The sequence below is a fragment of the Parasteatoda tepidariorum genome, chromosome 4 (assembly GCF_043381705.1).
Source record: "Parasteatoda tepidariorum isolate YZ-2023 chromosome 4, CAS_Ptep_4.0, whole genome shotgun sequence".
Taxonomy (NCBI): domain Eukaryota; kingdom Metazoa; phylum Arthropoda; class Arachnida; order Araneae; family Theridiidae; genus Parasteatoda; species Parasteatoda tepidariorum.
In genome coordinates this window covers 50,533,952-50,549,093 of record NC_092207.1, presented here as the reverse complement: position 1 = coordinate 50,549,093, position 15,142 = coordinate 50,533,952, and the positions used below count along the sequence as shown (strand labels likewise).

The 15,142-nt window shown below is 31.8% G+C and overlaps 1 protein-coding gene across 1 annotated transcript in view; it reads left to right on the top strand.

Annotated features, from left to right (window-relative positions):
• Window positions 1-15,142, top strand: part of LOC107448233 (medium-chain acyl-CoA ligase ACSF2, mitochondrial) — a 34,464-nt gene that overhangs the window by 10,162 nt on the left and 9,160 nt on the right. Inside the window, exons 7-11 of the mRNA XM_043042754.2 lie at window positions 756-873; window positions 2,679-2,774; window positions 7,194-7,342; window positions 8,794-8,885; window positions 11,916-11,992. Of these exons, the coding sequence (XP_042898688.1) occupies window positions 756-873; window positions 2,679-2,774; window positions 7,194-7,342; window positions 8,794-8,885; window positions 11,916-11,992 (532 nt within the window). The remainder of the gene's footprint in view (window positions 1-755; window positions 874-2,678; window positions 2,775-7,193; window positions 7,343-8,793; window positions 8,886-11,915; window positions 11,993-15,142) is intronic.

The window sequence follows — 15,142 nt, the reverse complement described above, 5'->3', positions numbered from 1 at the left end:
GTAATAGTACTAGTTGGTGAGCGCTTGGTACCAGATACCTCAGACTACCTATCAGCACCTTGTGGAATCAATGCGATGGCTGGTGCTAGCAGTTTTGAGGGCTAAAGGTGGTCCTACATGTTATTAGCAGGGTGGTTATAATGTAATGGCTCTTCGGTGTAATTATTGAAAGGAACAGATATCAGCCAGATGTCAGCCATACTAATGTTTATGCCTTTTAATCGAATTACATCATATATAAGTAAATGATTAACCGTTAAAAAATTAAATATATTCAGAACAAAATAAGAAGTTTCTAAGAATAACTTTTGTTACGATAAATTCTCGGATTTTCGAAGCGAAATCATAAATTGCTATATCGTTTCGTTATTGTTAAAGGATTTTTTGAAATTGCTGTTGACTTTTGGTCTTTTTGTAAGTTAGTTTCCTAATGTACTGAAAACATGGTTTAATATTAGAGCTAATCTTTTCATCGCTGGTATTAATTTAAAATTTATTAATTAAAGCAAGAAGTAAACAATTCAAAACAAATATATTTTCCATTGAGAATAAATAAAATACTTGTTGTCTTATTCGAAATACATTTCATTTACTCTCAACAAATTAGTTTTAATAATTTATTAATTTAAAGGACTTTGGTAGAGTAATAAAAATGAAAAAAAAGTATTAAAAAAATTACGCTATGTGTAAAAAAAATTTTTTCAAAATAAATACTTATGATCACAGCTTTAATTTAATTTACTTATATATTGCAGAGGTACTCTACGATTTAAAGATATATCCAGTTCTGGAAACAGCAAGAGTGATGCTATATTATCACAGACAGAGAAACTAATACAGTTTGACGATCCTGTAAACATTCAATTCACCTCAGTTAGTAAATTATTTATATTTTGTAAAAATTGTGAATTTAGTTTACTTTTCTCCCCCAATGTTATGAATTATTTTAATCATTTAACTTGACATAAAATTTTTTCGAATGGATATTTTATTTAATTATTTTCATGTAAGGTAAAAGCATTAAAACGTATTTTATAAAAATAAAGTGGATGTTTTTAACAATAACTGTTTCGCATGAGCAATTTTGACATGATATCGCGCTCTCGTGTCATAGGTTATTGATTCAATCCTCGGGCAAGATTGACTCAGCCCTTTATCCCTTCTGTGGATCGATAAAATAAGTATCAAGCATATTTGGGAACGAAACACTGGGGGTTCCGCGCGCGGATGACCACCACCCAATTAACCAGAACATCTGCTCTTGCACCTCAGAGCCAAGAAAACAAAGAATAATTATGTGGAGTTTCAGCGTCGTGGTGTAATATCTCGGCAGATTGCGTAATCAACAACATGTAATACTGAGAAGAAATCATGTGATACTACTTCCTAGTAGAGAGGCGCCAACGAGTCCAGATGGGGAAGTCCCGAATTTATAGTTAACTATTAACTCTCCTCGATAGAACTCTCTGGTCTCTGCTGCTGCTTTTCTTCACTCGCTGATCACTACTGCCCTACACGGCAGATTTAAGTATTGCTGCACTTCTCTGCTCGCTGATCGCTATTGCCCTGCACGGCAGATTTAAGTATTGCTGCACTTCTCTGCTCGCTGATCGCTATTGAACTGCACGGCAGATTTAAGTATTGCTGCACTTCTCTGCTCGCTGATCGCTATTGCCCTGCACGGTAGATTTAAGTATTGGTGCACTTCTCGGAAAATTCCTGGATCCCAACTGTCCTGCACGGCAGATTAAGTATAGCTACTGCCCTTCACGGCAGATTCAAGACGGAATTTAAAGCAGGAACAACATTCGAGCGAATGTTAATTTAATTTGCCGCTCCTCCACGAGAGTAGAATTTAATTTTTTTTTCTTCTTAGCTCCACAATTCGTAGATTATCCCCTTCGCGGGATTTCAAAAGTTTTATTTGGCTTAATTCCCCTGCTCGGGATTTCCACAATTCCAAGTTCAAAAATTACAGCTTGATATTCAAATCCCGGACGCAAGCCATCATTATTTGTAGGAGTTTGTGGAGCATAAGATAAAATAACGACGATAATTTAATAATCAAATTTAACATTTAATAGGAAAAAAAAGTGATATGATTGGTGAGAGCTGCCTTCTCGCAGTGGTCGCCAAATCTAATGTGAATGTGAAATTAGATTGTTCTATGGAAGATTAGATTGTTCTATGATGTTCTTGGATTGTTAGATTGTTCTATGGAATGTGAAATTAGATTGTTCTATTATAAATTCGGAACTTTTCGTGTATGGACTCGCTGGCGGCGTTCAATGACGAAGTTATCTCATGCAATCCTTCAGAGTATTACACTATGATACTGTAACTACATTATATATATAAGTTCAAAATGAAGAATAAAACAAAGAAAAATAACAGACATATGAAAAAAAAGGGGGGGGTGAATAATAAGTAAAAAAATAACAAACAACAGTTTATTTAAAAAAAAAATGAAATGTTAATTAAAAAACCGGAAAAAAAGATATAATCTTTTCTTCAGCCCACACGATTATATCCGCAAAACAGAGCGCTTTCTGATATTGTATCAATGAAGCCAAAGCTAAATATATTAATACAATAGTGTGAGGAGCACTCAAAAAAANACAATATATATATATATGACACAACTGGTGTTTCATTTCCACACGTTTCTTTATTTTCAGGGTACAACAAACGTGCCGAAAGGAGCAGTTGTCACCCATCGCAATGTCATAAATAATGCTATTCGCACTTCGGAGCTTCTGCAGTTTCACATAATGGTAATAGATTACAACTTATTTTTAAAGTTTTTAAGTAAAATTTAAGGAGCGAGGTTTTAAAATCAGCTTGATTCATATTAGAAAAAAAACTTTTTTTTCTAAAAAGAAGTCGTATATCTAATGTTTGAGCTGTATAAGCATTTTGATCGAGAATAGCCCTAGTAAATTTAATTTTCAAGATATTTTTGAAATATTTTTTTTATAAATATCTGTACAAAAAAAGGAAAGATAAATAAATATAAAACAAAATATATTTTGAGGTGTGTTATTTTAAGAACTAACACACTTCAATTTATATTTTTGATAGTCACTTCAATCTGAATTGAAATTTCTGTATATCTATACTCTTAGTAAGTAGAATTGTCATTTCAAGGTTACGCAATTTTCTCATTCTCCACACTTTTTCCTTCTCGACCATTATTACGGAAAAAGTGACTTTTCTTCCACGGCATTGCGTTTCAGTAAGAAGTGGAAATAGACAGGTCTGGAGGGGAAGCAAATTTTTGTGGTACTGGAAAAAGGAAAAGTTTGGAAAATGAGTAATCGAGTAACCTTGAGATGCCTGTTTTTTTAACAAAGAAAGTATGCTTCGAATGTATGAATGCTTCGAAATAGTCCGAAAAAGAGAAGAAAACACAGTTGGTTACCATACTTGGCGAAGTTTCTCTCAAATCTATTCTTCTCCAGTGTTAGAAGTTTGAATTTTTGAACTCGCAGTTTGAATTTTTTGTATTAGTTTAATTTCACTGCTAACTACAATAATTTTATTTTTATTCAAACTATGACATATCAGTATCATTTTTTAAATTTAAAAAGCTCATAGATTGTAACCGTTGAAGAAGAGTTTTGTTGAAATGACAGCAATTCGTAAGCTATGCTGCGTTTCAAATTTTTCCAAGCTAAGAGAAGTCAAAATTGCACAAATAATTGATCAGCTGGTACAGTTCTATAAATATAAAAATATTACTTTATTACCAGAAATAACTTTTTTTTCAAAAACATATTGGTTTATCAAAAAAATTTACTAATTATTTGGCTTGTAATACCATAAATAACTTGATAAAAGTGCCACGTTCAGTTATCATAGCTAAAAAAAATCTAATTACAGTGCACCGGTGTAAGGGGCCAAGAGAAAAAGGCGCATAAGTGAAAGAGGCGCATGTGTGAAAAACTTCAAAATTCTAAAACGCTACGTAAATTGCAGTGACAATATGAATAAATATGTTTCTAAAGATTAAATGTTAATATTTATACTGTTTTGGTATTTAGTACTATAATTATACAAAGAAAAAAATTAACATACCTTAAGACAATTTATTTCCTTACAAAATAATCTTAATACATGTTTGTATTTGTTTTTGCCGTCGTATTTCAAAAATAGTTTTCTCCAGTTCATATTAATGGGATAAGGGGGAGTTTCAGAAACAAAATTATATTGCAAATAATCACGAATAGTGTCTAAAGCTTCCAATACTGTTGTGTGATTTGGAGGAATTTTATCATCCTCGTCAGTATCATCCACCACGTTCTCATCGTCCACAAGTTTTAGTTAGATATAAATGAACACTTCTTCACAAAAAAGTTGAGTTTTATGGGAGGGGGTGAAACATCACATGATAAATTTCTAAGAAAAGTACTTGACGTCATAATATGCTGCGCAATAAGTTGTTCGATTACTAATGTCACTAAACACATCACCTTTTATTTACTTATAACTTATAATATCCATCTGACTGCAAGTAAGTGATCGCGGTCTCTTTCATCTTTCGTATTCCAGGTGTCTTTTTTTCCTCTAGAAAACAGCATGGGAGTAAAACTAACCTCTGGACAAGAGGAATGGTCATTTTCTTAAAGATGAATGGGCTTTCATTGTTGTTGGTGCAACAGATAAGACACCCTATTCAAAATTCTAGAAAGAATGTCTTTCCANAACACAAAATTGTTGAAAATGTATGAATTTTTAAGCTTTCAGTTCTAAGTTAATGCGATTTTAACTCGCATAGAAGTAGAGAATACAAACATATCGTTGCCAGATTAATAAATTAGAATTATAATAATTTTCTAATTGGTCAAAGTTAGCCCCGCCTACAAACTTCAATTTTACCGGAATCGTGTGGAATGGCGATTTCGATTCCGGATTCTGATATACTCATGTTACGGCAAAGTGGGTTTTACGAAATTGGCAATCCGATGAAAGCTAGTTTCCGATCGGAATCGTTTCCGAGCGGAATAAGTTTCGATGAGTTGGTAATAGGGCCCCAGGCCTTGAGCTAACAAACCAGTATTTTGTTGGCGTCAGCGGGACGTTGACATCCCGCTGACGCCCAGATAAGGCGCTTGTCCTAAGAAACCAGACCTTTAGAGCTAATTTTGCATAGAATAGATACCATGAACAGTTAAAATTAATTTTAAAACCAAGAAAAAAGATTTTATACCTACAACTTTGGTTATATACTAACAAGTATGTTGTCGATGCACTACATGTTAAATCTGCTGGAAATTTCTGTTCCTGGTACAATTTACTTTTTATCTTGTTACCCGTATGTCATAACTATTTAACTATGTTAGATTTCGGAAATTTAGGTTTATAGGTTTACTCATGTGATCGGTATTTTGGTGGAATACAAAGATATATGCTGGATTTATGTGCCAAAATCGACAGACCTTTACACTATGGAGGATGACACTTATGGAAGGATGATACTCAGGGATTGTTACCACCATATGGCAACTCTTCATGGTCTGGAAACAGTGTTTCTGAGCGACTAAAAGAAATTACTGAAATGCACGTATTGTTTTATTTTCAGGATGCAATCATGGTGATATATAATGTTGACTCGAACATATGATAAAAGGGAGAAAAGTTAGAAATCGGCTGTTACACTGTAACTGTAGAATCTTTTACGACCTACGCGTAAAGGACACCTAGTCAAATTTCATTTTGTATCGTAGTTAAGTTAATTGTTAACCGAGCTTAAAACCAAAACATAAATACTTTCCTCAAAGTGTGCTTCATCTTTGTTCTGGAGCAAAAACCGGCTGTGAAGCGTGCGAAGAAGTCTTACCTTTATCAAACATACACAGAACCGGTTGAACCCAGTTCAGAGGCTCCGCCCCATTTGCGTTACAAATGTATCGCTCTTCCGTGCGCAAGAGCTTTTGCTTTCCTCATTGAAATAGATATCCCACAAAAACAAATTGATAATTTGTAAGCTACAAATCGTTTGTGGTCGCCCCTTTTTACAAGGTGGACGTTAGAAGACGGGGGCTTGAATGGCGAGAGGACCACTCGTCTGGTCAGCAGAAGGGGAGATAAAGAGTGATAGATTTATGAGGAATTAGAATGTAGAACGCCTTATCTTAACAATTTGTTCTTGTGGAGTATAACGTTTCTTTCAATTTGATTTTGTGGGATATCTATTTCATTAAGAAAAACAAAAGGTCTCGGGCTCAGCCAATGGCCCTCCTTTATTCATTGTACTCCATCCCTCCACCAATGCAGAGAAATTAATTGTTGTAATCGATAATCCTTGCCCCACGACTTTTGGAAAAACAAGCGTGTTTTTTTATATTTTTTATTATTTTTTTTTATTTTTATTATTATTATTATTATTAACGAAAGGCCACGTGACAAAGACTAAACGCGAGTGAAGTTTATGTCAGGAGCTATAATGCATTGACTCATTTGAAACTCCAAGCCGCGTGACATTTGCCTCTGGATTTGTTTAATTACTTTTTAATACATTAAATAAGACAATGAAGAAAGTTAATTGCTTTAAAGAGTAATTTTTTTCAATATAAAATTATTGTAAATTTTTGAATTAAATTAACTTTTATGATGACTGTTTCAGAGATTATGACTGTGAGGAATCGGGAGTTCACATTCATGGTGAATGAATGCTATTACCGTTTAATAGTTTTTTTATTGTTTTTATTAAATCAATCTATTTCCAAACCAAATTTCACTTAGTTAGTGGTTCCATTTATTTAGTGGTTCTAGAGATAATCAGTGAAATCATAAAATTTTCTGAAAATTTCTTGAACATGTGTATATTTTTAGGAACTTAGTCAATAATAATAATGAAATACACAGTAGGGGTCACAAGCGGAAATTTACGCAAAGAAAAATCAAGAATGCTACCTACAAATTACTGTTGACGAAGGAAAACATCTCAACCTACTAGAGGGATGAGTTGAAACACGTTTATAAGGAACACCTTAAATTTTTGTCCGGCAGTTCACTGGGTTTTGATGTTTTGTACGTTTAATTTTTCTTCGCCTGCTATTTGTCAGATTTCGATGGTATTTTTGCTTTTCTTTAACTTGAAAGCTATTTTGCGACTACATTTATGCACATTTTTAATGTTTAAGTGCGGTCTTTACGAAATATTTTATAATTATTTACTTTGTTTTAAACAGACACCTATTTTATGCTGTCAAGTACCTCTCTTTCACACGTTTGGCTGTGTTGCAGTATCATTGTGTACAATCGTTGTTGGTGGAACGTTTATTATGCCAAGTCCTGGGTTTGATTCCAAAGAAAGTTTAAAAATTATTGAAAAATACAGGTCAGTTTATGCAGATTTTTTATAATTATATTTCAAATTTCTCAAGGAGGAATGTACTTTTGTTTAAAAGTTTTATGTAAGTCAATAAAAGATAGTGTTTTATTTAAATCAATTGGAGCAAGAAAAGAAAAAAAATGAGAACAAATTTCTGACTAACAATTCCTCCGTTTTGATGTCGATTGACATTTTCAATATTGCTAGTATAAAAGCTAGTTTGCATATACAAGAACTTTAACTACATATGTTGTTAAATCAGAGAAACAACTCAATTCTTATTTGTATGAATATAATCACAGGGACACTATATTTTTAGCTAGTCCATTTTCGCAATATCTGTGTGATGCTCTTAAAATTAAAATTTGACTAAGCCTATTTTAAAAAGTCACACTCAAATTTTTTTTTTTTGAAGATAATTTTCAAACTCTCTTTTAATCGACACATTTTCTCATTTGATCGCATGTTACTGATCAGGGTAATTTTAGCAGACATGCTTTAATTTTTGTCCGATCTATAATAATCAAGGGAAAAAGTGTATGTTCCTCATAACTCCAGAAATACTCTAAGAATTGAATGGATGAAGCTTATAAATGACATTTTTTCACAGAAAAAAATTCGAGATTTTTCAGGGAAAGTTGCTATTATAATCTTATTTAATTTTATAAAATTTATTTATGTTGTTAAATGTTCTAATTCCAAAGATCTCAGTAGATGAAGGAAATAAGTGACTGAGCATCTTTCGGGTGGATATACAAATCAAGTGATCTTGGCAACAATTAGTCAACAAACGACTCTAGAAGCCACTCGCTTGGCATCGGGGAGTTTGAAGATTATATATATATACACTGAAGAGCTGTTACATTATGACCACCCTGCTAATAACATGTAGGACCACCTTTAACCCTCAAAACTGCTAGCACCCGCCGTGGCATTGATTCCACAAGGTGCTGATAGGTAGTTTGAGGTATCTGGTACCAAGCGCTCACCAATTCCCTCACATTGCGAGGGGGTAGCGTGGCAGCACGAATATGGTCTTCTAAGTAGGACCACAAATGCTCTATTGCATTAAGATCAGGTGAATTTGGGGGCCAAGACACTGGAATGTTCCTCGAACCAATCCATGATGATTCGACCGTTATGACATCGTGCTTTATCCTGTTGGTAAACACCATCTCCAGCAGGAAAAACTGTTGCCATGAATGGGTGAACCTGGTCTGCAACTATGTTCAAGTAGTTTACAGATGTCAGGGATTGTTTTATGAGGATTATGGATCATAATGTGCCCCTTGAAGACATTGTTCCTGGCCGAGAAATCATGAAAACCTGGGCGAGCCCATTGTTATAGATGGAGGGTGGTCATAATGTAATGGCTCTTTTATGTATATAGTATATGGCTTTAAAAATATGACATACTTATAAATAGTAAATAATTTGCTTTGCTTCTATTTTCAAAGATGCAATAGTATACATGGAACTCCAACGATGATGATTGACATTATTAAGAATTACAAACTACTTCAGACAGACATTAGTTCACTTAAAACAGGTAAATTTTTATTTAATTAATTTCTTAAGTTATGTAAAATGTATACATAAATTATACAAATTCGAATTTATTTTTAAAAGCAAAATAATTTATGAATTATGTTAGACCAGTGTTTCCCAAAGTGTGGTACGCGTACCCCCAGGGGTACAAGAGCAGTTTAGCGGGGGTACGCGTTCTTATGCGAAATATCTTGCAACAAACGAAAATTTCAAAATTTTTTATTTAAAAACAAAGCTAGTCATGAAAATTTACGATTACGTATTTTTCTATTGGCTATTTTTTGCCGAGTTAACAGTTAATAATTAGTGGTGTCAACAGCCAGTTGCGATTTTTAACTTTTGTGCACTTTTTTTACAGTAAAAAATATATTCATTTTTTTATTAGTGGTACACAGCGCTACGAAAAATTTAAGAAGGGTACACAAAGGTCATAAGTTTGGGAAACACTGTGTTAGACTATAGTACTATATTCTTAAAATAAAACATATATCTTTTAAATAAAGGTTTTTGGAATAAATGCTTAATTTTGTTTATTAGTAAATCAAAGAAAATAAAATGAAACATTGAAACACAATTACTACTACTTCCCTCAATTCTTTGCGGTATTTATTCTTGACAAAATGTAACCACATAAGTACGTGATCTTTGTAAGTTGTAATTTACAAAGTACATACAATAGCACCACCGATATATTTTAGGCAGTAACTGCCTTGAGAATCCTTAAGATAACTTTTTTTCGGCGATAAAGTACGAAATTTTTGATAATACGATAAAGTACGAAATTATTTTGCAAGTTGTGTGCAAACTTTGCGGACGTGTAACCTTTACAAATTGTCGCTTACAAAGTATATGCAATAGCACCACTTATACATGTCAGGCAGTAACTACCTATGAAAATGTTTTTAAGATAACTTTCTTTTCAAGGAAAAGTACTGAATTTCTTTGCGTACTTCACATCTTTAATTTAATTAAGTAGTAATTGGGTATTTTTGGTATTTAATTATGAAATAAAATTTAACAATAACACTTAAATTATAATTTTATAAATGTTGTTTGTATATGTTACGGTGAATGACCGAAGTCTCGAAAATGCCGACATTCACCGGTGAATGTCAACATTCACGCAGTCGCTTGGTGTCCGAAATATTTGCTTAATACCCTTATTTCTGACTCTCACCGGTGAATGTCAACAATCACATAGTCGCTTTGGTGAATGCCCGAAATATTTATTACATTCGATTTGATATGAATTTATTCGTGGATATAATTACATTTATTCGATATTTTAATACTTACTAACGATAGATCAGAAGAAACATCAGTGTTTGGAGTATTGGGCCATACATTTACATTTTCTCGGTATACATTTACTCGGTATACCCTACACTGATGTTCTTTTAAGGTTAAGTGCCACTGCCCGGTATACACCAATTATCGGGCAAATATATACCGGGCAATGACACTTGACCTTAAAGAAACATCAGTGTAGGGTATACCGGCAAATGTATACCGGGCAGTGGCACTTAACCTTAAAAAACATCAGTGGTATACCGGGCAAATGTATACCGGGCAGTGGCACTTAACCTTAAAAAAACATCAGTGTAGGGTATACCGAGCCACTTAAGGTTAAGTGCCACTGCCCGGTATGCGTATTGACAAAACATACCGTAGATTATAAACGTGGCGATTGCATGTGGAATTGGCGATGGATTACGCGTAATTGTGGTGGGAGAACGAAATTACATTAACCTAAACAGTGTAATTCGATATTCTTTTTCTCCTCCTCCACNTAAATATAATAATATCAACGAATAAATTAATATAAAATTGGATATAACAAATATTTCGGACATTCACCAAAGCGACTATGTGATTGTTGACATACACCGGTGAGGGTCCGAATGTACAAGAATGTAATGAAATATTCGATCTTTCACCTACGTATTTGGTGTTTGTCGACATTCACCGGTGAAAGTCAACAATCACCTATTTCGGTCATTCGCCGTAACATATATTGTACCAGTATTGACAGTATCATAAAGAAAAATCTTATACTAAAAATCAATGTCCTTTACTACTAAATTTCTATACTTCTGAAGCAAAACTAAAGTACATAAAAATTTTTTTAAATGCCTTGATCCTACCACTGAAGTTATTTACCTATAAAGGAAGGTATTACATCAATCTAGTAATATATTAATCGAATAATCAAATCTGCACCTGCGGGAGAATTGAATTTGTATCCTTAGATCTTATGTTGAAAACTGAGCCAACAAAAGTACAAAATTACCTAAAAAAGTATACGAACAATGATGTTGTATTCTTGTAACAACTTTTTAGTATTTTAGGGCAATTACAATCTGCAAGGTTTTTCCTTTAATAAAAATGGTACAACCCTCTAGAAATATTTTTTTTTCTGTTCTTTTTCTTGTGAATAAAGTTAGTAGTTTGGAACCTTTTCGAATAAAAAACAATTCTACTTTATTGCAAGATAAGAAAAAACCATTATCCTTATGGAGATTATTCTGTTCCATTAGAAACCATTCGTTAGAAACTATTCCTGATAGAACCGTTATTCTGTTTGCATTTAAGTGCACGCCAAATGGATACCAATCTCCAAGCGGAAACGCATATCAACATCGCCATCTCTCATTTAAAGAAACCGATGAAAATATTGTTGTTTTGCAGACGATTTTCTTCAACAGCGAATCAAAAGTGAAAATTCTTTATATAGCACATAAAAGATATCACAAATTAAATTTTTGACGTGTTTAACATTTAAAAAGCTTTTATATTGTTTTTGGAATCTAAGTTGTATAATTCGATAACGAAATAAAACGGAACTATATGAAGTCGCTGATGATTACTTAAATATTATAACACAATAAACATTTTTTAATTTGCAAGGGGATATAGAAATGAATAAATTTTTTTCAGGAGAGAAAAATATAATTATTGTTATTGTGTTTATAAGAAAAATTAGACCATTTACCATCCATTTACAAAATATTTATATTATTATTTTTTTTAGTCTGTATGGCGGGTTCTTCCTTACAAGATGGACTTTTTAAAGAATTATACAATGACTTGAAAATTCCATCAGTGGTTGTAAGTTGAATGAGAAATTTTATGTATTACAATTTTTCATATTCAGATCAAATCCTCATATTTTCTTTCAAAATGTTAATATTTAGAGGTAAACTCGCATACTTCAATTCGCGATTGCAACGAACTATAGGGGACGTTGTTGTATGAGTCTGCGATTTCTATATGAACAGTCATTCAATTTCTCTGGAGGCGTGTTTAATGCAGCTGGTAGCATTGTAATAATCCTTCTTTATTGTGGCTTATTAAATTTAAAAAAGTAAAATATTTGATATTATTTCTTATGCAAGCGAAAACAAAATGGTATCTCTTTTTTTTTAGAGAAGGAACATCCAAAACACATCGGAAAAATATTTGTAAATAAACTGAAAGAAATATGTATCTTCTTATTAGAGTTAAAACCTAATGCCTGAGAAATAATTTTACTAAATTTAATGATATAACATGAATGGCCTATTTAAACTTTACATTCCATAATTTTAAGAATCATATTTCTTCAAACATTAAAATAAACAAAAAGTATACATAAGCCTCATAATTTTATGTAATCTAATTTTGCAAAAAAAGTTTTTTGACAACAATTTATATCAAAAAGGTTTTAAGTTTCAATAAAAATCATTATTCAGAAACTAAAAAACGTAAAATAAAGAATGCTTACGAAATAAAAAAAGATTTTGAAAATTCCTCAAGTTGAAATAATAAACTTTCATGTTTTTTGTTTTTTTTTATTAATAATCGGACGTAGAAAACCATTCTATAGAAAATTATTATCAAATACGAAAAAGAATTATTTACAAGTAAAAATTTTTATTTACAAATTATAGCACTTACCTGCTTTATAAATTCGGAGAATTCCAAAATATGTTCTTCGTTTGAAGACTTTATTCTCAAATAATATATACATTCATTACTTTAAGATGACATACCACACAATAAAATTTTATAATTGCGAGATCTCGATATGAATTTCAATATTCTTCTTAGAAACAGAATAGCTGAATTCTAGTTGAATTTTTATTCCATACTTTTCTGAATCATACTACTTCAAATATTAGAATATGCATAAACACACATAATGTTATACCATTTAATTTTTCAGAAAAAAAAATATTTTGACAACAATTATAAAGAATTCTTAAGATAAAAGAACGATTCTAAAAATCCCTCATATTGAAATAGAAAACTCTCATATTGTTTCTTTTTTTTTAGTCTTATAGAGTTTAATCAGACGTAAAAAACCATTCTGTAGAGAACTATCATCAAAATAGAAAAAAATTTATTTACAAGCAAATTTGTTATTATAAAAATCATAACACTTATTTGCTTTATAAATCCGGAGAATTCCAAAATGATATGTTCTTCGCTTGAAAATTTTATTTTCAAATAATATATACATAGATTATCCCTTTATTACTTTTAGATAACATGCCACACAGCAAAATTGAAAGATCTCGATATGAATTTTAATATGTAGCTTAAAACCAGAATAGCTGAATTCTGGTTGAAATTATTATTTCAAAACTAAAAAATACTTACCAAGAAAATGATAACAAATTTATTTATAATCAGCACAAATGATACTATTTCAAGTAATTCGGATGATTCTTTATTGTTGTTTTCCGAATCATGTAGATATAGAAATATATACTATTCTATAAAGAAGAAGAATATTCTATGACTACTGCAGTTCTGAACGTTATGAGAGCATATTTATTTATTGGAATAAAGTGAAAAATGTTGACTTCACTTTAATTTGTAATGAATTGAAGACAAAAAAAAATGTATTTTACCGTAATACACACATCTGTAATAGTAGGCGATCCCGAAATTGGAAGTCATTCTGAAAGATTTACCAGTGTTCTGGAGAGTGAGTTTTTTCAAGTTCTTCATTCTCTTTCTTAGGGAAATTTATCTTCTTATTTTGCTGCTTAGAAAATGGTGTCTGACTCTGCCAATGATTCTGATGGAACTAAGTGAAAACTTAATAAATGAATACCTGATATTTTCAAGCTCTCGCTAGAGGGTGTTGCGATCGCAAATAAAATTTTTGATGCTGATTAGTTTTCTTTTCTCAAGGGAAAAAAAAACATTTTGCAAATGATTTCGAAATTCGTGCTGTGGAATTCTCAAAAAGAAAACGATAAGGAAAATATGCCTTTTGAAAATACCAAGCTTAAAAATAGTGCTTGATTTTTACTTGACGTCATTAAGATGGCATTTTTTTAGATGAAAACCGATTAAACTTTTCAGTCTGTTTTCGAACAACATCGTCGGAATAGTCTCGAACGAGTCCAGTCGGAGAACTGACCCATATGTTCATTAAATATTATTTTGAACACAATTTGGCTTCCCAATATTTTTTGAAAAAATAAATCATTTTATAACAATTATAAGTAATAAAAGTAGCTATATTTCAGAACGCGTTCTGAAATTCATTCTGAAATTATTAAATAGAGCCAATCAAAATTCAGATAGTCCTTCAGATTGCAAAAGTTCGAAAATCATAGATATAAAATATTTACAGAAGAACAACTATTCAAACTACATTTTTTAATTAATCTAGCTTTACTATACAAAATTCAAAAATAAAAACTTCATTAAAAATATCACTCGTGCTTATAGTAAAGAATACTCTTAATATTACTTTTAGAATATTTGTATAAAATTAAGTAAAATAAATCATACATATTATTAAGCGTATAATAAAATACAAATGAGAAGAACTTATAAGAACATTATCTAACTCTTATAGAGTATTTTTAAAGGTAAACAGACACAAAAGAGAAAAATAAATCCTACTGAAGCTCAACGATGAAGCTTAACACTTTTGCCGACCGAGCAAACGACACCTGAGTATAAGCTAGCCACCACGCATTTTTTAACAGCTTCAACTAATTATAACCAAATGAGGATATCTCCCTGATCGGTCGTGTATTGATAGTTTACGAAACGGAAAGATCTCCCCAATCAGTCGGAAGGCAAGCCATACACTACATCGAGAAACATACGAGAGGCAAGATTCTCATACTTTTGCATTAGCATGCTCACATCACTTCTGAGTATCCAAATGAAAAAGTATTGGAATTTGACTCTTTTTTTCCACGTGCGTGTTGCCTATTAAAATTACCTGATGAACGATGAAGGCATTCGAGT